The 23,399-nt window shown below is 44.0% G+C and overlaps 1 protein-coding gene across 1 annotated transcript in view; it reads left to right on the forward strand.

The window, feature by feature from the left end:
- cacna2d2a (calcium channel, voltage-dependent, alpha 2/delta subunit 2a) overlaps positions 1-23,399 on the forward strand; it is a gene marked incomplete at both ends in the record, with an annotated part of 161,527 nt that overhangs the window by 83,525 nt on the left and 54,603 nt on the right. Inside the window, one exon of the mRNA XM_083771116.1 lies at positions 3,635-3,692. Within this exon, the coding sequence (XP_083627242.1) occupies positions 3,635-3,692 (58 nt within the window). The remainder of the gene's footprint in view (positions 1-3,634; positions 3,693-23,399) is intronic.

Consider the following 23,399-nt stretch of genomic DNA (forward strand, 5'->3'; position numbering starts at 1 on the left):
AAGTGACGGTTCAAGGCTCTGAGGTCTAGAATGGGACGGATTCCCCCCCCCTTTTTCTTTACTAAGAAATAACGGGAGTAGAAGCCGTTCATTGATTGATCGGGGGACACCTCTGTGATTGCGCCTTTTTGCATTAAGGAATTGATTTCCTCTTGTAGAATGGCGGCTTTCTGCCCGCTCGCCTCTGAGAAAATAATTCTCCTGGAGGTGGGCGGTTTTGAGGCAAACTGTAGTCTGTATCCTGTCTGAATAGTACGGATGATCCACGGGGAAGCCCCGGATATCCGCCATTGTGACAGATGACGTGACAAAGGGTTCCCTGTGCTCGTCAGCGTGGTGCATTGCCGCCTGCCTAGGGGGAGACTTACCTTGTGTGGAATGTCGCCCTCTAGTGGATTTTCCTGGTAGTGAAGGAAAATTTTGGCGTGGAGCTTCTGGCTTGTGCCAGCCTTTGCTGACACAGTGTGGGTTATCTGTCCCACTGGGCTTTTGCCCTTCAGAGTTGTTTTTATTGTTGTTTTTTTTGTGTTTTTGTTTTCTTTATTGAACAACTTAAAACAGGCACATGTGGTGAATTGCACATTTGAACAACATTCTGGGTCTGTACAGCAGTGCTCACAGCACTGTGTACAGCCCATTTTAAGCGCTTTAGCGCAGGCTCTGAGGTGAGATCCGTGATCCCCCCCTCTGGCCTTGAACTCTGAATGTGGGGAAGATGACCCGGCCCGGGCAGGTCATTTGCGCTTCCCCTGGCCTCGGCCCCTGGGAGCGCTCTTGGCCTTGTAGGGCGGTGGAGAGGTGCGGCGGTCTGCTCTGCCACGTCCTGCAGGGTGTCGCTGTCTGTCTCCGCTCCGGTCCTGGGACCTGGGTTTGTCGTCAGCCTTGGCCTTCCAGGGTGCCTTCTTGGCCTTGGAGCTGCCTGCCGGGGTAGCCTGGTTGGCCAGTGGCTCGAGCGCCTTCATGGTTTTGGTGGAGGCCTCGAGCTGCTGAATGGACTCTGACATTTTGGACAGTGCGTCCTTAAACATGTTGTCTGGGTGGATATTTCCAGCCACAAACTCCTTCTTTGTCTCAAGAGAGATGGCGGTGGTCTGATCGACCCAACGCCATCTCTCCTGGAGGATGGAGCACGCCATGGCCTTGGCGTTGTGGTGAGTGGTGTTCCTCTGGAGAGTAGCCATCTCGTGGTTCAAGCGGCGTAGCTCTGCCAGGTCCTCGGGCAGTTCCGCCATCAGGACAGGAGCGGACTTCTGTCCCATCTCAATGAGGAGGCGCTTGGTAGAACCTTGGAGAAGTGCTCCTGCGTTGAGAGCGCTTGCCGCGAGGGACATGTGTCCGTACTGCCACTTGTTTATTTTTGAGGCCTCCTTCACACTGCTGGACAGGAGCTGAGGGTCCTTAGAGTGGTGGTCCACTCGAGGAGCTGCCGGGTTGGCCAGGTAGGCCGCGATGGCCGTGTCCATCTTTGGCATGACGTTCAAGGCGAGGTCTACCTGGCTCTGATGTGGGACGTCGTGGGGCCCCTTCACGCTGGCCCTGGGAAGTTCCACCATCAGGAGGGGTTTATCCCAGGCGTGCCTCATGGCGCCCTCGAAGCCCGTGGCTAGAGGGATCCTCTGTCTTTTAGGTGCAGTGGGGGGGCGGAGTCAGCAGTCATGCCGTCCCATGGTTTTACCTCGACAGTTGAGGTAGGCCATATGTGGCCGCACCGTGTGGAGGCCCTCTTGTAAATATCATAGATGTTGGATTCATCCATGGGGAGTGTAGGGGGCGACGACGCTTTCTGGCGCTCCCCTGTATCCATAACGTCCAGGTCGTCGAGGCGGCGACGACGGAAGCCGCTGCGGTGAACGGGGGAGAGATCCTCAAGGTCATCTTCCTCATCAGAGTAGGCCTCGTCCAGGACGCGGTAGGCCTTGAATGGCTCCTGGTAGGAAGGGAGCTCGTCATCACGAAGCTCCCCTTCCTCCCTGGTGGACCGATGCTCACGTGTGGGAGACATCGGGCGGTCTGGGGAGGGGTCCAGGCGGTCCACCATGTAGCTGGGTGCAGCAGCAGGCTGCCTGCGTCTAGCTGCTTGTCTGGGTGGGCACTCAATGGTGGCCTGCACGACGTGCTGTCGTGCGGAGGCCCTGGGTCTCCCTCCATAAGCCTCGTCAGCCATGGCTGCAGAAGCTGTTGTAGCATACCTGTCGTTGTCCCTGCCCGGTGAATTGCTGCCGAGCTCGTCTCGGGGGAGGAGGAGCAGGAGAGGAGCTCCTATCGGAGCTTCCTTCCAGGCAGCCCCGGGCTCTGAACGCTTCGTAATACTTTTCGACACGTTTGAGCCTGCTGGCTAGGATATCGTCGTCCATTTTCTCACAATGGAGACAAATGGGACCGGTTTCCTCCAGGACGTCACGGGTGTGACTAATGCCGAGGCAATACATACATTCGGGATGGCCGTCTCTTCCCGACATGGTGTTCCCGCACCCGTAGGTGACGCAGGTCTTTTGTTGAATTTCAACCGGTACCTGGGTTCGGCGCCGGCGTCTTTCCTCGGGCTGGGGTTCCCTCGGCAGCGACATGGTTGCTTGTCGAGAGAGAGTCATTAACACCCACAGGTTTATATTCCTCGTGGTGTGTTTGAAGAGAATACCACAGGTGTAGCTGCCTAGTAGCGCGAAGCTAACTATCGATAGCTTTAGGCTAACAAAGCTAGCTTAGCTAGAGAGAAAAAGGCGCGAGCTACTTTTTTTCAACGAGCGAGCAGCAACAAGTTGGCTAAAACTCACTTGTGTAGTAGTTCGGCTTTTTCCTCGAGAAGAAAATTCTTCTGTTTTGCTTCGAGAGTGTGCCAGAGATCTCACGGTCCTAAAGAATTAGTCTCTCGGCCGAATTTATGAGATATATGACCCTGCACACACTGTGGAAGTTTAAAGTTCGTTCTATCAGCATAGCAGAAGAAAAGTCGAGTGAGGGATGACGTAGCCACGTCCGCTTTATACGGCGTGGGCGTAGCTTCCTACGTCACCCCCAAGAGCCCAGGACAGCAAAATTCTAGACTTTTCTGTCCTGGGAGCACATCAAATAATGTTCTGCAGCTAGGTTTTGAAGGAAACCTACCCATAAACGAAAGGTATTTCGTGAAATTTCTATTTAATACAACTGTGTGTTACTGTAGTGCACTTTGGCTTCTCCAAAACATTTAAATAAAATAATAAAAAGATTTTTCTGGCCAGGGACCCCCACTACAAGACTTCTGTTGTTAAATGTTTCAAAATTTTGTATTAAAAAGATCTCTTTGAAAATAGCAGATCTACGTGTCTTTTCAAATAGCCAATGTATATAACTGTGTTAAAGTGGTTAAACAGATTTTTAAGCTATATTAACAACCCCCTGGAACCCCCTTCAAGGGCCCCTGGGGGGTCCCCGGTCCCCACTTTGATAACCGCCGTCATAAGTCACCTCTCGATAAGGTCTAAATTGACCCTAGGGCTCCGGAACATTGGCAATCTCTTATCTGATTGCTTTACTGGTATAGCTCAATAGACTCAATAGATGATAGATAGAATGGAAATATGATTACTTTGATCTAATCTGAAATGTACCATGGTACGGTTTTATCACCTATATATTATTTCCTTTTCGCCAGCCACTCCATGGAAAGCCCCCAACAAGATAGACCTGTATGATGTCCGCAGACGACCATGGTAAGTGTCAGCCAATGCACTTTGCTTTGGTCTTTGTTTTTTTGTGGCTTTCGCCTTCATTTTTATTTTATTTGTTTATGGAGGGACAGACATTAGGCTGACAGGAAATGGGGAGAGAGATGGGGGGGAAGACATGCAGTAAAGGCCGACCGGATCGGGAGTGGAACCCGCGGCACACTGCCAGACTGGATTACCAGCCAAGGTGCCTGGACCGCTGAGCCATGGCCCAGGCTGCTTTGGTCTTTTTACTGTAGAAAACTGGGGTGAACATATTTTTTAACTTCAACTGTAGGTAATTTAGTAGTAATTTGTTCATTGATAATGACATGGGGTATCCCTATCTCTCCAGCTCTTTATATTAGATAATCATTTTAAGGTTGGGATAGCAATATGATCCACTCAGGAGACAGAACCGTACAGTATAAAGAAAGGTGACATTAGAAGTGATGACACAAATAAATGAGCAGACACAATTGGAACTGGAACACTATGCAATTGAGGGTTGTTAAATGAGTACTCTCTCCTGATTGGCTGAAATTGTATTTCTTGTTTATTAAAGACCTTGAGAGATGGGGAGATGATTACTATCACAATACATAGAGCTTTAACCTCTTAACAAAAACACTTTTTCACCAAGTGAAACTGTTTTTATTTCCTTTTTCCTTTTTTTAATCATTATTTTCACCTGGTGTTTTGGTCAGGATGGGGGACACATCCCTTAGCACACACCTATAGTAGACCACACCTTTCAACAGAGCAGAACATGATAAACCTATATGTAAGCACACAAAGAAATCATTCAAATCAAGTGTTATTACACTGTTGGTGCTATTTGGTAGTGAATAGACATGGACATAAACCGAGGCATCTCATCTGCGCAAAGCATTGGCCTATAATTTGCCCTTGAAGGCATTGACATTTCTACACGCATGGCCACAGGTATCGCAGGTGGCTGTGCATGTGCATGGTGTCTTATCAGTGTTACAGTGGAACAATGTTTTTTAGCTTTGATTCTCAACCTTTTTTTGTTTGTTTTTTACCCATTTTGACCTGAGATCAGATTCTACATCCTGGTCCTGGTACCAGTCTTCTACATCCTGACAGTTTTCAGAAAAAGCTATGTTTCTATGTCAGTCGTCAGTCATTCAAAAAGAATAGCAGACCTACAAGCTCAAACACCAAAAGGGGTTCCCGCCCAAAATGGGTTAAGGACCCCCAGTTTGATATAAATGGTAAATGGTGCATTTATATAGCGCCTGTATCCAAAGCGCTTTACATAGACTGTGCATTACATTCACCCATTCACACACACATTCTATGACAGAGGTAACCATGCAAGGCACCCGTTGACAGAAAACGTTTCAAAGTATCTAGGCTGAGCTCTGAGTAACAACAATAGAAGTTATGCACGAACGCTGAGTGTCAAAAAACTACTTTATGGCCTTGACAGCCCATAAATCCAAAATGAAAAGTCCTATCTGATTGCCTTAAACGGCATTAAATGACATTAAACAACGTTACACTCACTTTGCCACTCACTCTATGCATGTGTATGCCCTCTATAGTGATAAATTGAGTCTTGCTGACTCACACTTCTCTGCATCAAACAGCCATCCAATAACATTGCTTAGTGTATGCTTTGTTGTAATAATGTCTGCAGTAATGCACCATGCAAAGTAAAATTTAGAACTGAGCTTACTTTAGAATAAGGATTTCAAATGTAAAACTATGGAAACTATCTGCATTAGAAGGTTTTATCGATTACCAATAATAATACCAGTTCTGAAGAACTGTTATTATTATATACCTTTATTGAAAGGATAATCCCCTTGAGATGCCTCATCTCATTTTAGAGGGGGTCCTCAACACAAATGAACAGTACATACAGTACATACAGTACACAAACAATACAACAATACATCCACACACACAGGACAAAACAGAACAAAAGCTCTCCCAAAGATAGCCGCTCCCACCCCACCGATTCAACCCATAAATAACAGAGTTCTTGTGGAAAAAAACAGCATACTCAAAGCACAATAAAACCATGAAAATGATTATAGGATTATAGGAAAATATTATAGGATTCCCTTGCAGTCTATTGTGGGATTTGAGATCAAAACATTTTCCTTGACTCTTATTTATCTCTGTAAGTGACGCTATAGAATGCTTTGTCTTTTGCCACAAGGGCAAAACAAAATGTTTGTGTAGAACTTGCTTACAGTATATAAGAAATATTGAAACCGATCATTTTGAAAGAAATGGTGCTATTGATTTGCAGTCCTATCGCCAAGCCCCAGGTTAATGTTTGTGTCGAATGAGTTCCCACCTTGTGACTGTGCACTGTGTGTGTGAGCGCTTCCAGGGCAAAGCCGGTGTGAAGCTTTGGACAGAACTAGGCTGTGTCGGGCCAGACATCCCCCCCCCCCTCCCTCCCTCTGTCCTTTTTCCCACATCCACTCTACCTGCCAGTGTCACATCGGCTTTGTAAAAGGCCCCTCTTGCCTGTTGCCTGGTTACACACAGTGGAGTGCACTGGACATAATCATGACAGCCATGTTGATTAGAGCTGACCCGCTTTCGCCGTCTATCTCTGTCCAAGTCTCAGGCTGAGTGGCTGTTTCAGGTCAGGCCAATGGCTGTCAGATTAAAAGCCAAACAACAATGACCAGATGTTTTGTCATGTGTGTGCGAGCGAAGCCACACGTGAAGAAGACGCAGCGTTTCAGCTGCCGAGTCCGACCGGCATGCGCTGAGTGCGCACACGCCTACTAAATACACGCGCATTTGTTGGAAGAAAGGTTGCCATTGTACTTTAGTCAGTAAGTAAAGATACTCCTGGTGAAATATTACTCAACTATAAAGTTGCTCAGTCAAATTGACTTAAAGTACTGATGTACATGTTTTTATAAATACTTAAATATTCAAAAGTACAAATTACAATGTATATTTTCTTTTGAATATCAATGCATTGCTGTATTAACATTTGTACATTTTGATTCCTGAAAAATTCTAAAATATTAATTGTACAGTAGATCGACTATTTTCACTATATTTGAAAATGGGCACTAACTGTCCTATAACCTCTTTGAACCCGGTTTCCTGTGCTGTTATTGTTACCATTGAAATAGGGAATGAATTGAATCTTGACCATCAGGTCAAATCTTGTGTCAGATCCTGTGTCTACGTGAGAATTGACCTTTGACGTGATCTAAATGTCTCAATAGAAGAGCAGGGAGACAAAATACAACCACCCCAATTCTATAAGTTATATTCTATTAAGATGCTTTACCATACAGATTGGACAAAATTTAAATGTATTCATAAAACAAAGTTACATAGTGCTGCTGTGAGTTCATAATGTGCTTTTTCCCTTCCTAGAAATGTAGGCTTGTGGAGCCAAAAGTACAATTTGTCTTTGAAATGTAAAGTCAGCCCCCCAACCTCTCTCTCTCTCTCTCCCTCTCTCTGTTTCTGGCACAACAGCGCCCCTACTGGTACTCATTAACGTCACATAGTCACATAGGTGAACAACACATACAGTAGGTGAACACGGACATTGCTGTTCCTTGGAGTGGTTGCACCACTAAAAAATGCAAATACTCGTTTACTGAGTTTACTGTCCTGTCTGCCACTGCAAGACGATCTTTCACAACATTAAGGCAGCATAGCTGTGTGGAGTCAGAGTGTTCTCCGTACAGCTGGGGATGGGGGTGGGGGGGTTGCTGCATGCATGCCACAGAGTTAAAGGTGTGTGAAAAGCCGGTGGTGTGCTGAGCACCTCGGTGCCTCCCGGAGCATCAGACTAACGAGGTGTTCACTGACAATTTCATTAAGTCAACACCGGAGGTAAACGTCTCCCCGGTGCCGCACTGTCAGAGGAGACTACACGTTCAACCTGGAAAATGTTGTCTCCCCCCCCCCCACCCTCCCCTTTGCTCCAATGAAACCCCCACCTCTTTAGGCCTGACGTAAAAAAAAAAAAAGAAGTCTATATGTTCAAAGATTTGTTGCCGCATTTTCACGATTTTTCAAAAATAGCAGACCTACAAGCTCATAGCGCACCACTCGGTGGCGCGCTATGAGCTTGTAGATCTGCTATTTTTCAATAGCTAAAGTATAACATAATGCTTAGTTAAAACACCAAAAGGAGTTTCCGTCCCGAATGGGTTAACACTCACATGACTGAGAGGTCATTTTGACCTATTTCTTGAGATTTTGAAGTTGATTATCCTTGCCCATGAAGCTTTCAGAAGGTTCCCCTTCCATGAGCATCATCATTCCATCATCTCAGTTTTTATTTATTTTTTATATCTGAAATATTTTCTATATATGAATTTAAGCACATGCTACTTCTGTCACATTTCACTTCAGTCATGCAAGTTTTTTGTTTTTCAACCAATGTTCATGTTTTTGGTTGTTATTAGAGAAAGTAAAAGATGAATATTATTAGTGTGGTTGCCCAAAGGGCAACCAGACTATAGTTATTGCCACACTTTATTATTACTACTACTACTATACAGTACTACTGTGGCCAGGGTGATTTCCTGGGGTCTAGTAGAACTATAGTAGTACCATTCATCTTTTACTTTCAACCTAAAAAATGAACCTCAGTTGAAAAAATACAAAGTTGACAAGCTGTGAGCTTATCAGTCGATCACCTTTCTATTTTCAGCCAAAGCTTTCCCCACAAACAGAAAATACACTTGTAAAGGGACCTGAGGGACTCCGGTTACCCATATGGGGTTTAAGAAACAAGATTAGAGCATACATTTGCAGTGTTGTGGCTTTAAACTCCTTTCTCATTTTCAGCGCTTACGTTGCACATGCAGACAGTTTAGGTCGGAAGCATTTGATTTGAACATTGTGCAGCGAGCCCACAGCGACTGACCTATACTCATGGCACATTGTCCCACTCAGCTGCTGCAGTCCTCATCAGTGTTGCCAAGTCTGCTATTGGGCTTGTTTTTATTTTTGGTCTTTTTCTTCTTCTTTTTCTCCAAAGTCGCTTGTAAATATTGGTAGTTGCAACTCACGTGGCTTTGTGACGTATTGTGAGCTCGTAGATTGTCTATTTTCAAATGGCTGATGTATATGGTTTATTAGTGTTCATGTGGCCTATATTCGCTTCTTTTGAGCTTGTTGGTTTGGTTGCATGTTTCTCTCGCAACACTGGCAACACCGGTCCTCACTTCAGACCATGATTTCAACTCCATCCCGCTTTTCTTTTTTTCTCTTTTTATGTTATCAAATGTTTTTTATTTTAAGACAAAAATCACAATAAGACACGTTAACAACATGAATGACTTAAAGAAAACAAAACACATATAAAACAACACATAACAGCAAAAGCAAGGAACACAAAAACAAACAATCCCACCCACCCCTCCCCCCCGAGACCAAAGAACTGCATGCCTCCAATGTTTTTTTTAGTTTCAAGTGAACCTGTAACCATGTGACAATAACCCTCGGATCAGGAGCATTATACCAAATTAATCACACCCGTGGGTGCCGACGTCACTCTATAAGAGCGTCCCACACCCACACACTCTTCCTCTTTTCTTCCTCCTGGTCGGTAAGAGCTTATACCAGCTTGTGATTTTGACTATTAGTTCCTTGTTTATTGCAGGCGACGATTGTGTTCGTCGCGTGCGATACACATAACTCACGTTCCCGCTGGTGACAGCTGTGCGCTCGTTGCGCATGAGCGTGAGATATACTCACATTCCTATTTGGTAAGTGTGTATTGTGTATGTTTTCTCCCTGCAAGTATAGCATAGCCTACACTGGCAGCACTCCACACAGCACTGGAGCGGCTTCTGTTAGCGTAGCCTGGAACTCACCTATGCTTTCTATGGCATAGGCAGCTCCCGGTAGGATCCGCCGGGAGAAACTATGCGCAGCTGCGCGACATGAGACTAATTACTTAGAGCGACAGAGAGAGAGCGGAGTGTGTGTGTGTACATGTGTGCGTGTGTGTGTCAATTTAACAAAGGTGCAGACGACCAGAAATCAGCAGAGAGTGAGCAATGTTTGCGCTACTCTATGCCGAATTGAAGTGGACTCAGACCCAGACTTTTTTTTTCTCCCTGGAAATAAAAACGTCTGGGTTTCCGAGGCTACTGTTAGCGTGGCTCAGCTGTTGTTTACACTGTCGGCTACGGCCGTCTTCTTCTTTGGTGGTATGCATATTGGCCTCCCGCATCTTGGACGTCGCCTCCTATGCCTCTGGAGTGTTGTTGCAGTCAGGCTGTGCCTTGTTTGGAGAGTTTTTGATTTATGATCTTCCTTACATTGACTATTATTTATTGTTAATATTAATATTGACAATATAATATACATTTTTATAATGCAGCAATTCTGTCCACCCTTGATTGGGCTTGCATGTTACTTTGCTGCATGCGTGTTTCTCCAAACTATTCAGTGAGAGACATATTGGCTTTCCCTGCTGTATGGAGTGGGCCCAAATTTAGCTCTGTGTGCCGGGGCCCGAGCCACAGGCAATAGGGCTAATAAGAAATGAGTTAGTGGTGAAGGCTTCTCAGTCTCAGCCTGAGAAGTTAAGGCCAGTGGCTCAGGAGCCTCTGAAGAGGCGTAGGAGCTTCCAGCGGCCTCGTTTTGCAGGGAACAGCCGTCTCACTGGTGTCTTCCAGTGAGACGGCACTTGCTGTCCCAGGCACATGGCAGGATATGGCACCCGAAGCCTCAGATGATGAGGCTTCATGTGTGGCCCCTGAGAGGCAGCATTTTCACCGGAGTTGTATCGTTCTCAGTTAAATATGGGCACCCGTCGGTTGTGCTCCAGAATATTTGTTTCCTGTGATTGGAACAGTTTATTGGAATTAACCTGGAGAATGTTTTGTAAACATGATTTTCAGTTGGCAATAAAATGCTAGAACTCAGTTGGTTGTGTTCTGCTGTATTACTGTGATGAGTTTCACTCCTCATGTATGGCTTTTTTACCTGTATAGGTTTTGGCCACTTCACTCTCCTCATGACTAATTTGGTTTACTGTTCATGTTGTCACGTGGTTACAGGTTCACTTGAAATGAAATAAAACGTAGGTTTTTACGTACGTAAACCCGGTTTTATGAATGAAAAGTGAACCTGTAACCCTTCTTTGTCACTCGGCGGTGAAGGTTGGCCCTGTCGTGCCTTTCCAGTCGTCAGAAAAGAGTATGTGGGTGTGCGACGCACTTATAGAGTGACGTCGGCACCCACGGGTGTGATTAATTTGGTATAATTATCCTGATCCGAGGATTATTGTCACATGGTTACAGGTTCACTTTTCATTCATAACCTACGTTCTCTTCTGTCTTCCCTTTATTCATTGTCCCTCTGACGCCAAAGTCGTCACTCTGTAGTACAGTATATAAATATGTCCAATCATCATCCATTTACGCAGCTCTTCATTGCTGACGTGATCTTGCCAATATAATGTAACCGGAGAATTATTTGTCTGCATCTACTGTATCTACGGAACACATCGACTGCCTTTGTTGTCTCCCATTTTGTTTCACATATTGTACAAATAGCAACACGTGTCTCGTGCAGTCTGTCCGTCACACGCCAGAGTTTAACCCATTCAAACTGTCAAAGCATCTGTGTCATTTTAGATTTTTGCAATGGCTATTAAAAAAAAACAATAGAATATACAAATTGCAAGCTTACAACCCGTTAGTCGCTATCTCTGTTGTTTGTCGTCTTCCTGTTGGGGGCCCTCCCCAGACTCTGTCCCAGTCGCCCCTCTCAAAACTTTTGACTAGGTACCTTTACTTTACATGCTCCAATACTTCATGCATCTACTCCACTACATATCAGAGGTAACATTGTACTTTGTACTCCGCTACAATTATTTGAACACTTTAATTCATTTGTAGATTATTACAAAACGTGCATTAACCAATTAAGCCCTATTTTATAGTTTCTCTGTTCGAAAATTGTGGATCAGATCTGCTATTTTTGTACTGTAACTTAAGTATGTTCTGCATGCCAGTAGTACATTTGTACTTTCACAAAAAATACTTTCTAGCACAATCATGAATACAGGGCTTTTACTTGTACAGTATACTGTATTTCTACACTGTGACATTTCTACTTTTACTCAAGTAAAACGCCTTAGAGTAAAATGTTCCACCACTGCCTGTTGCCTGGCAACGGGTGCCCAGGCGTGCTGAGTGGTGGTGGCGCGGTGGCAGGGGCGGGGGGGGTGGAGCGGGCGCCATGATGTGTCAGGTCAAGCTTGTGTGATTACAGTCTAACATGCTGTCTGCTCGCCTCACCCTCTCTGGAGAGGTCACAGCATCTCAAGTCTACGCTATAAAACAGGCCCAGCCTTTCACCAACCTGTGTGTGCCCCATGCTGGCACGTTTACCCGTCTGTACAAAAGTCATCTGTTAGGAAAAATAAATCAAATTAAACATACATCTCCAGACCATGAATGCAGCTTTTACTGTGGTGAAAGCATTGCAAATGCTCCCTTTCCATACGTGGCTTCCATGGTAAAAGGTAATTGGGTGACGTTTGGAAATACAAGTCACACATAGGACCATTGGCAGACTGAGAAGAGTCACAACATACTGTAGGACCATTGGCAGACTGAGAAGAGTCTCAACATACTGTAGGACCATGGGAACACTGAGAAGAGTCACAGCATACTGTAGGACCATGGGCACACTGAGAAGAGTCACAGCATACTGTAGGACAATGGGCACACTGAGAAGAGTCACAGCATACTGTAGGACCATGGGCACACTGAGAAGAGTCACAGCATACTGTAGGACCATGGGCACACTGAGAAGAGTCACAGCATACTGTAGGACCATGGGCACACTGAGAAGAGTCACAGCATACTGTAGGACCATGGGCACACTGAGAAGAGTCACAACATACTGTAGGACCATGGGCAGACTGAGAAGAGTCACAACATACTGTAGGACCATGAAGAGTCACAACATACTGTAGGACCATGGGCAGACTGAGAAGAGTCACAGCATACTGTAGGACCATGGGCACACTGAGAAGAGTCACAACATACTGTAGGACCATGGGCAGACTGAGAAGAGTCACAACATACTGTAGGACCATGAAGAGTCACAACATACTGTAGGACCATGAAGAGTCACAACATACTGTAGGACCACGGGCAGACTGAGAAGAGTCACAACATACTGTAGGACCATGGGCACACTGAGAAGAGTCACAACATACTGTAGGACCATGGGCAGACTGAGAAGAGTCACAACATACTGTAGGACCATGAAGAGTCACAACATACTGTAGGACCATGGGCAGACTGAGAAGAGTCACAGCATACTGTAGGACCATAGGCACACTGAGAAGAGTCACAACAACCCTTTCCATGCTGTTCGCAACAGTTGGCTGGTCTAAACTCTCCTGAACTTGAATGCAGCATTTTATGTTGATAGAACAACCCACTCTGTGTAGAAATACATGCTGTACGTACTACGTACGCCACAGATCTCCTGTGCAAGCTTGATTACACTTACATGAGTGCGGTGTCGCCCACCAGAAATTGCTGTGCATATATGTGCATATATAGGCGTGTGTGCGTGTGTGTGTGTGTGTGTGGGTGTGGACTTGGAATGAAATATTAACAATGGCGACAGTAACGCAAGTCACCTATACTCCCTATATGGTAAACATGGCCTCATGTCGTTGTGCACACATACCCGGCAGGCATGCAGCGCAGACAGTACAGTATGTATGCATGTATTACACACGAGGTTCAAACATAGATACATTAATGTCCTGCACATCCGCCCACACCTACTCATATCAGCGGTCTTCCCTCTGTCTCACGACCTCCACAGATAAGTCCCTCCTATCGCACGGGGTGCTTGGCCATATACATGCTGCTGTGTATACGATTACCAACGCGCCCGCACACGCCACCCAGAGTGCACCGATGCAATCTGAGGAGCATGCTTCACTTGCTCTGCCACTATGGAACACTATTACTTTGTCGAAACCCCATATCTCCATATTTCAACGTTTTATCTTTTTCTTGTGAATTAATGACCTAGTTTGTCATACTACGGTGACACACAAAAGTGGCATAAATAGCCGATCTAGAAGAGAGAGAGAAACAGTTTACTAACAGAGAGCGTTGCAGAGAGAGAGAGAGAGAGAGAGAGAGAGAGAGAAACGGAGCCAGAGAACCTCATGGCCTGTTTGTGGCCTAACAGACCTTTGAGCTTTTTTCCCCGGGAATGGATGCGTGCCGGTGCGGGTGACCTGGCCGTGGCCTGTCCCTGGCACCCCTCCGGAGGAAATGAGGTTGGCGGGAGGGTGTGTGTGTGTGTGTGTTTGTCACTACAGATGGTCTGCTCCCCTTCCCTCCCAAACCCATCTAAACGGCCCCCGGTAAAATTAATGGTCCAGCCAACTCACTTAATTGTCTCCAATTGCTCTGACATTAATTATTAACATTTGTCCATTATAATGTCTGTTCACGTTATCAAAGTAAGCCAAGCAGAGGGGGCACCAGGCGAAGCCAGGCGTGAGGAGGAGGGGGGGGGGGAGTCGAAAAGGCAGTGGGGAGAAATAAAGAGAGACAGGGCATGGAGTCCTGTTAGCCAAGCGTTGCAAAGACCCATTACCTCCCCAGGTTCAGAGCGGCATGCAGCCAGGCTCCACATGACATCATGTATTGATTTCTCTCTCCCCGAAAAAAGTCAATCTACCTTCTCAGTGAACATTATGCCTGCTGCTGGTCAATCGTGGATACCAAAGTCTCTGCCCCACCCCCACCCACCCAAAATGCCACTCCCTCCCCAAGTAATGTGGAGCAGCTGAGCTCCAGCCTGATTTATGCCTCGGTGACAAAGAGTTGCGCAGCCACGTTGCCCCCGTTCGGTGGCCGCACATCTTTACTCGTACTGGACTGTTATTCGAGTGCCAGGGAAGGTCGGCGAAGTTGTTTGGATGGAGTGAAGATTGAACACTTAAAGGGCGATGAAAGCCTCATCTAGGCTGATTTCGCCGTTCGTTTTCCAGCTCAGGTTCAAAAGCTCAGACGGTTAAAACATTGCAGTGCAAGACCGGTCTTGTTATTGATAGTTGGGAACCAAATGGACCGTTTGGGTCTAAACCCATAATGGTGCAAATGGATCAAATGGACCCTCAGAATTAACAACAAAACTGGTATCATGGGAATCATGGGAAAACTGGGGATCCTTAAAATGAAAAAATGGCCCACACTGTAAAAAAAGAAAATAAACACCCATTATTAATTTCATTAGCTTCAGGTGCGTTGGTTTTTTAATATTAATAAATAAATATATTTAATATAATAGTTTTTTAACCTGCAATTCAAAACAAACTACAATATCGACACTGGGTTTCATGCTCCTTTAACCGTTTCAGTTCATACGACACCTGAGGCCGTCATAAGGATTCCGAAAAATTAGTGCCTACGACGTCTGTGGACGTCCTAGCGACGTCCTAGTGACACGGGGCGAGATAAGAATATTCTGAATTTTTCCTATTTTTTTTTTTGGCATTTCGCTTTTCGCTTTCCGTACGCTAACGCTCTGTGCAACTATTAGCTTGTAATTGACTCCCATGTTAGCGCGGTGGAAAGAATGACTCGTATCTCCTAATCCATGGCGCTCTCCGTGGTGATGAATGGATCGATATGCTGGCGCTTCATTTCTGCTCCTCATCCGTCTCTCCCGCAAAATATGCACGCTTTTTGGAGCATAAAAAAAGAAATTAAGATAATCGGGGATGTGAGGTCACTTTGTAAAGTCAACTTTTTTAGGAAAGTGTTTCCGATTCATGGCTTTCAGAGTAAAAGCGATCAGACAACTCTGGCACCCCGGAGCTTCTATTTTGATGCACTTCCGGCACTAAATGTGTTTTAAGATCCCTCGACACACAATCAAAGTTGGAACCATAAGTTTAAGTCAAGCAGTGTTAAACTTTGTAGACATGCATGTGTTTTTAAAAGCATGTCAATCTTTCAAGAACATTTCAAGTATTTATCGGTCACACAAATCCAAAGTCGATGTGTTCTTAAGTGCTTCAATATCTTCTTCAATAGGTCTCTCAGCCACAACACCAACATATGGAAATAGTAATCTCTGTACTAGTACTAAACCGTTCCAATAATCAAGGAAAAGAAGGAATAAATAAAATAAAAGGCAGACAGCATCTCTTTCTCCTGCAGGCTCCTCCGATATATATATATTTTAATCTTAATTCAATCTTTATTCGGCATCCACCCATCCACGAGAGCACTAAGAGAGAGCGGCAGCCCATAAAATAATAAGCCCATCAGCACAACACACACGCACAGCGACGCAAAAGTATGAACGTGTGTGTGTGTGTGTGTGTGTGTGTTTTCTCCATACAGTTCACAGCATTGCATGGATATCCTTGCTTCTGCATTGTTCGCATCCGTACACATAGAATACGCCCACATGTACCTCAGTGCATGTCATCGTCGCTGCTGGCGTGCAGGAAAAACCTCCAAAACTGTTAACTTTTCAGGATTCAAATACAAAAATAGCGTTGCAATAATGCCACACGTTTTGAGTTTGTACATCTGGTATCGCTGAGACCTTTGTGTGATGCGTAGTATGGCGTTAATTTACGCGAAAAACCAAAAAGGCATACTATACAGATAAGAGGTGGCGTTGTGATGTGTATGGTACTTTAGCCAGTGAGCATGAGTCCCTGCACAGAAACATCCTCAGTGTCAATTCAACTCTAAACATCAACCCCTGTATAAAGGGTCTCGCAAACGGGGAGCGATAAAACGCGGCTATAGTTCATTTTCAATGAGACCTGCGTTTTTTGGCTCGGAGAAGTGGCGGTGCGACAGCGCAAGCGTATTTACGTGAGCGCGGTCCCGTGAATTTGTTGCGAATTTGTTTCATCTAGGCAACAATAATGCCTGCGTTCCTTTGCAAGGCCCTTAAGGCTTCACTCTCAGCGGGACCCTGTACATTGGGGAAGGGGGATCGGGGTTGGTTTAATGGTTTAATGTTTGTTTTTACTTCAATGTTTGTTTTAAAAAAACGCCATTGACATTGAAGAGAAATTAATGTTTGTTTTGTCCCTAACGCAAACATTAAATCCCATTAACAATAAAGATAATTTAATGTTTGTTTTTTACACCGTTTGTTTTACATAGTCATTACATCACCTAATCATAGCAACATGAGTTAGACTTTAATATATTAGAGTTAGAGTAGTTAGAGTTAGCTAAAATACTGCATTGAAGAAAGCACTGAAGAAAGCTAACTGAAAAAATAATTGTTCTTATAAGTGAATATACATGGATTAGATGACCATTGAATAAAGTAACATTTATAGCTGCTCCAAGCTATACCGAATTCCCTCCTCGATGTTGTAAGGTGATAAGAGCGCCCCTCACTTCACACGGGTGTGATTTTTTTAACCTTATCTGATATTATTATATCCCAAACGAGTGGTACAGGTGACATTTATCATAACCTTTTTCATAATCTTGCCTATTCTCCCGAGAGAACGAGAGGGTCTGTGCTGTATTCGCTTATATATTTTTTGCTCGAAAATACAAACTTCTTGTAGATACGGTATGTGTTATACAGTACATATTGAGACTAAACTCACCACAGTGTTTGTGTCCCACTAGAGCCACTGTATAGTGTTTATTCCATATTAACTACTTTAGCTGGGGACACCCTGGTACAGCCCCAAAGAGTCCCCGGGTTGTACCACAACTAAAACCATCCTCAGCCAAAGTATATCTGAAATGTATGCAGTACTGTATGTAGCAGATCATTCCTTCGATTCAAATGTAACACGTACAGTATCACAACAACACTGTGGAATGGGTTCCAGCATGCATAAACACAATCTCCTGACAGTGTTGGCCCCCCGGCGCAGTTAATGTATTGATTTTAGAGCGCCGCTCCCTCCGCCATGAAAAGAAAAGGCAAAAAATAAACTATTTCATGAATTCCAATGAGACTCTTTCACCAGACTGCTGGCAAGAGCCCCTCCCCTCCCCTCACCGAAAAAGAAAGAAAGGAAAAAAAACAAAATGTGTCATTTTGTTCATACAATCACTTTTAGAATTATTGGAAGCGTATAAGTGAATTGTATTGCTTTAATCTGCTCTCATTTAATGTCATAGCATTCTCATGATAGAGAATACTGTCTACCTAATTGACCCTTTATTTAACCTTTATTTAACCTTCATCACTGCACATTTGCACATGTAGCAGAGTGGCTCACAACCTCAGCCTGATGGCCTGCAAACAAAGTCTAATATCTCCCCCTCATAGGAATATCCTTTTGACTTTGTGGTTAAGATGTTGGCTTTCCATGCGGGAGACCTGGGTTCAATTCCCGGGTGTTACAATGGTGCCGTGATCCAGATCGGTGGGATCCAGTCTGTGGTTCTCAAAGTGGGAAATAGTAGATCTGCAAGCTTGTTGGCATACAAGTACATCGGTACATCTGCCATTTTGGAAAGATTTTGGAAAAAATCTCAAAAATGTTTGGTAAAATTGTGCATTGTTTTGAAAATACATTTATTATACAAATTTTCTCATCTGCGCTGGCACAAAACCTTTTCAGCCAAATACAGATCAAAGTGGGGGTCCTTGACTTGATGACGTTTGAGAACCACTCAACTAAGTATAGGGTTTAACCCATTTTGGTGTTTTAAACATTATGTTATAATTTAGCTATTGAAAAATAGCAGATCTACAAGCTTGTAGGTCTGCTATTTTTGAAAAATCGTGAAAATGTGCGCAAATCTTTGAATAAATATTCTTTCAGAGCGAACGTTTTTAACTAAAAGCTTTGCTTCTGGGGGAGTTCCTGGAACAACATATTTTCAGATGGGGGTCGGCGGCCAATTACATATATTTTTGGGGGTCCTTGACATGAAACTGTTTGAGAACCACTGACATACTGTAGAAACATGGGTTTTTCAGAAAACTGTCAGGATTTAGAAGACATTTGTAGAATCAGGTAAAAATGGGTTAAGCGGTTATAGGTATCTCGCTCTGACACTTTTTGACACAGACTGGAGAAACTGAGGTGACCTTCTGATTAGCCACTCTGCCATGCCTGCCCTGTGTGTGTGTGTGTGTGTGTGTGTGTGTGTGTGTGTGTGTGTGTGTGTGTGTGTGTGTGTGTGTGTGTGTGTGTGTGTGTGTGTGTGTGTGTGTGTGTGTGTGTGTGTGTGTGTGTGTGTGTGAGAGACTGTGAACCATAGACTGTAAAAAGAATACGGGCTACGGGAATAATCTGAAAATATAGGGCATAAGTGGTTAATGGAAAAATGGACAACAACTGCAGGGAAAAGGGTAAACAGACTATGTTGGGAGCGCATTACCTTAACCCATTCTGGACGGGGACCCGTTTTGGTGTTTTAACTAAGCATTATTTTGCTATTTTTTTTAAATCGTGAAAATGTGGCACAAATCTTTGAATATATATTCTTTCAGAACACTTTATTTATTTCGACGTCAGGCCTAAATGGTTTAATGCTGGATGATCTATTGTCACGACTCCTGTTCAGTGGGACTCTGCCCTGCAGTATGTAGTGGGTAAATATCATAATGATGACGATAGCATGGAACAGACAGTGTTCAACACTGGCTGTTTTATGTATACTCTGTGAGAAGTAAAAGGAGGCCTGCATTTAAACTTTGACTTGCGTAAAAGGACAATGGCCTACTAATGCGCAAGCAGAGCACGCAGAACAGCTGGATGTCAGAACAGGTAGTATGGATGGGGCGGGAGATCTAAGGGTTTGAGGTCAGATGTAGAGTTGTTGGCCGCCTCCATGTATACACAGATCTAGGTGATGATCCAGCCTTATGTTTTCATAGTAAATGCCTCCATGTATTCACAGATCTAGTGATGATCCAGCCTTATGTTTTCATAGTAAATGCCTCCATGTATTCACAGATCTAGGTGATGATCCAGCCTTATGTTTTCATAGTAAATGCCTCCATGTATACACAGATCTAGGTGATGATCCAGCCTTATGTTTTCATAGTAAATGCCTCCATGTATGTACACAGATCTAGGTGATAATCCAGCCTTATGTTTTCATAGTAAATGCCTCCATGTATGTACACAGATCTAGGTGATGATCCAGCCTTATGTTTTCATAGTAAATGCCTCCATGTATGTACACAGATCTAGGTGATGGATGATCCAGCCTTATGTTTTCATAGTAAATGCGACCTGCAGTCACTATAAAGGTGTCTAATAGTGAAGTGCCTCTGAGATATCGGAAGTATCGGGAAAAAAATGGAAATACTCAATTATTGTAAGTGCCTCTGATGAATATGAGATTCCATAATTCTGAAATATTACATTCTCTTGTGTTCTAGAGTTGTGCCTTGTGTAATTTACATAGGCTACAGACAGTAGACCTATTTTGGGTGATCAGCTGTGGTCACCTACGTTGGTGTCGGCCTTCTCAGGAGGAGAAGGAGCGGTGGCTATTGGCATGACAAGTTTGTTGACATGAAGAAAACAGACTGGTTGATCAAAGACTTTGCCACTAATGATATGCGACACATGTCGACACCCTACACCAATGTAAAAATGCTTAAGTAGTGACCTAGAATACGATCATTTGGTCAGTTGGGTGCAAGCCTTGTGGAGACGTGAGCCACTTTGCTGGCTGGCGTGAGCTTATGCTATGCTTTACTGCTGTGCTGTACTCTGAATAAACATCATGGAACTTCATCTCGTCTGTCTGCCGTGCACATTTCTCTCCTGTATGGTATAAAATATACATCACCCCAAAGCCAGGAAGCTGTTTAAAGGAGTAGTTCACCCATACAATTACTTATTTTCTATCAATTAAACACCCCATGAATTATAATTTTTTGTCGCATTCCTAAGCCAATAATTTGATGACCCGTATAGGAGAGTCAAAGAGTAAAGCATAGAAAACATTTTAAAGCTGAATAGAAACATGAACATTAACACACAGTGCTGGTTAATACAAACATCACGGATGATGATGACTTTATTTCCATGCTGGTCCTGAAACATGAAACATGACCGTTGGACCGGGGGCTCAGTTCAGCTCCAGCCCAGACCCATCTGCTCGTCACCTGGCCTTGGCACGCAGGAGACTGGGTAATGACAGGGAAAAAATGGCCTCAACGGTCAGACAGACGCTGAGAGGTAATTACTGACTGGAATCCATGCAGAAACAACACATCTGGATTCCCTGGATCCACGAGCCAAAACAACGGAGGATGATATGGCGATACCACAAGCCTCCATCCATGAGATTTTTTTTCTTTTTTTTTTCAATCTGTCTAAACCGTGGAAGTATATACATCAGCCTTGGAGATTGAAATCGTTCCTCGCTATCCCCCACACCCCCCCGGTTCCTAGAGCTCTTATACCAAGAGGCAGGGAGAAATACAATTCTGCTTTTAGCAATAGAGTGAGTGACTATACTGTGCACTATACTGTGCTGTGACTTCAGTGGCGACTGACTGACTTCACTCTGGTCCTTCAACACTCCATCTCTGTGCACACATCCCTCTTAAAGCCATTTAAGCCGTATTTTATACTGCAGCAAAATAGCCTTTGAACATTGCTGCTGCTGCTGCTGTGAGCACATTTGGGAGCTTTTAGGTCATCTCTTTTCAAAACAGCTTGAAACATGGGGAGAATGTTTACAAAAATAAAATAATTCTGCCCCTGTCACAGGGGCCATGCTTATTTAGAGAGAGAGAGAAGAGAGATAAGGGGGAAAAAAGAAAAGAAATGTGTGAATAAAAAATAAAAAAACATCCTTGTTAAAACCCCATTGCTGTCAATCAATTCTGCCTCGTTTGCTGGAGAGAAAAGGTTTGCAAACGGAGATGACCGACCGCATAATGTCTGGGTACTGGCAGTCTGCATTGCCGTGTGATTAACATTTACTCTCAACTTGGGAGTCCTATTAACCCACTAAGATCTGAGGCCGATTCTATAAAAAAAAACTGTTTCTGAAAAACTTATGTTGCTATAGCAGTTGTGCTTTTTCATGCCAAGGACCCACCAAAATGTGTTGTATTTTGACCGCCGACCCTCATCTGAAAATATTTTGTTCCAGGGACCCAGAAGCAAATACTTGAGTATAAAAATATTTGCTTAAAACATTTATACACGATTCAAAGATTTGTACAAGTTAATAAGTAAGTGCTTGTATATCTGCTATTTTTGAATGGCCAACATGGCTCAAATCTAAAACGACAATGGTGCTTTCCCCGGTTTTAACGGGTTAAAGCACCTATTCTGCAGTGCGAGGAATAGACTGTCCAGTTAATGAAAACCTCCAGCCTTAGGCTCCAGGCCGTTAGCCTTTCTCCACCAACCACCAGACTGGGTCCCCGACGTCTTCCGGGGCCCCCGAGGGACCCAAGACGGAGGAGGGCGCCACGACTCTGACTGAGTTCTCGTCCCGCATCAATGCCTACTTTCACAAACCCATTAAATTTCAGAAAAAGTCATGCCAATACGCTACACGGCTACCGGACCTGATTTCATATGCCACACGGTTATGGAGAGCGGCGGAAGTTCTACCTTTGATGTAGCATTCTTTATTATTGGAAATAATTGGATTCTGCCTTCCGCCCCCACCCTGCCCTCTCAAACATACACTTTTGCCCACGCGCTCACCGTGGACATGCACAGTTAATCGACCTTTTGCAACGCGGCGTTGGGCACCGTGGCTGGGTTCTCTCTCTCTCTTCAGGGTTTTCAGGCGGCTTTTAGATGAGTAAAGGGACCGAAATTCAGATTCAGTGCAGACGGTTCTGAGCTCTGATGAAATTGCAATTTGCTATTTCCCAAACTGGATTTTTTTTATTGTTTCTGTTCTCCTAAGTCTGTTTTGAACGTGCTCTGTTCCCTTATTTTTTCCTTATCTGTCTTTGATGTGCTCTATTCCAGCGATTCTCAACCCATGTGGACCATGATGGTATTGCAGTTTATACATTTTATTGTGATACATAGGAACGTAAAGCTATTGGTTCAAGCTTGAACACAATCGATTGAAAAAAATAATGTTAAGAATGACTTGTAAAACCTGTAGGCGGCCTAATTGTCTTTAAAATGTGATACTTGGAACTTCAGTAACTTGGAAAGTAGGTCAGCTCCATTGACGCAAGCCAGAACACAATAGATTGATTGATCATAACAAATAAACATGTAATGCACTGGAACCACTTAACATGGCAGCTTTTGATATTTTCAATTGGGCCCTGACCCAGAAATGGTTGAGGGCCAATCATTTCCGTAAGTCTGTCCTGTTGGTGTGCCATCATGGTCAGTTATCCTTTTTTGATTCATTCCAATGGTGGACAAAGTCCTCAACCCCCATGGCTTTATCAATACTCCTCCTCCTCAACCACAACAAAATAATGTATTTGTCATTTTGACACAGACACAGAGCTGTCGCGATTACACTATTTAAGTTGACGATTGTCATCAAAATAATTGTGATTTAATTGTGGTTTTAACACTAAACATTGGAACATAATGAATATTTATTTTACCGGTATTTCTGTTATCGTAATAAAATTTTGCACAGGGCAGACATGACAAACAACTTAAATATAGGCCTACAAATAAAGTACAGACATAATAATGTAAACTTAAAAAAAGTAAAAACTACAGAAATAGCTGATCTACAAGCTTAGAACGTGCCACGAAGT

This window comes from Protomyctophum parallelum, assembly GCF_964188405.1.
Source record: "Protomyctophum parallelum genome assembly, chromosome: 8".
NCBI classification, from domain to species: Eukaryota; Metazoa; Chordata; class Actinopteri; order Myctophiformes; family Myctophidae; genus Protomyctophum; species Protomyctophum parallelum.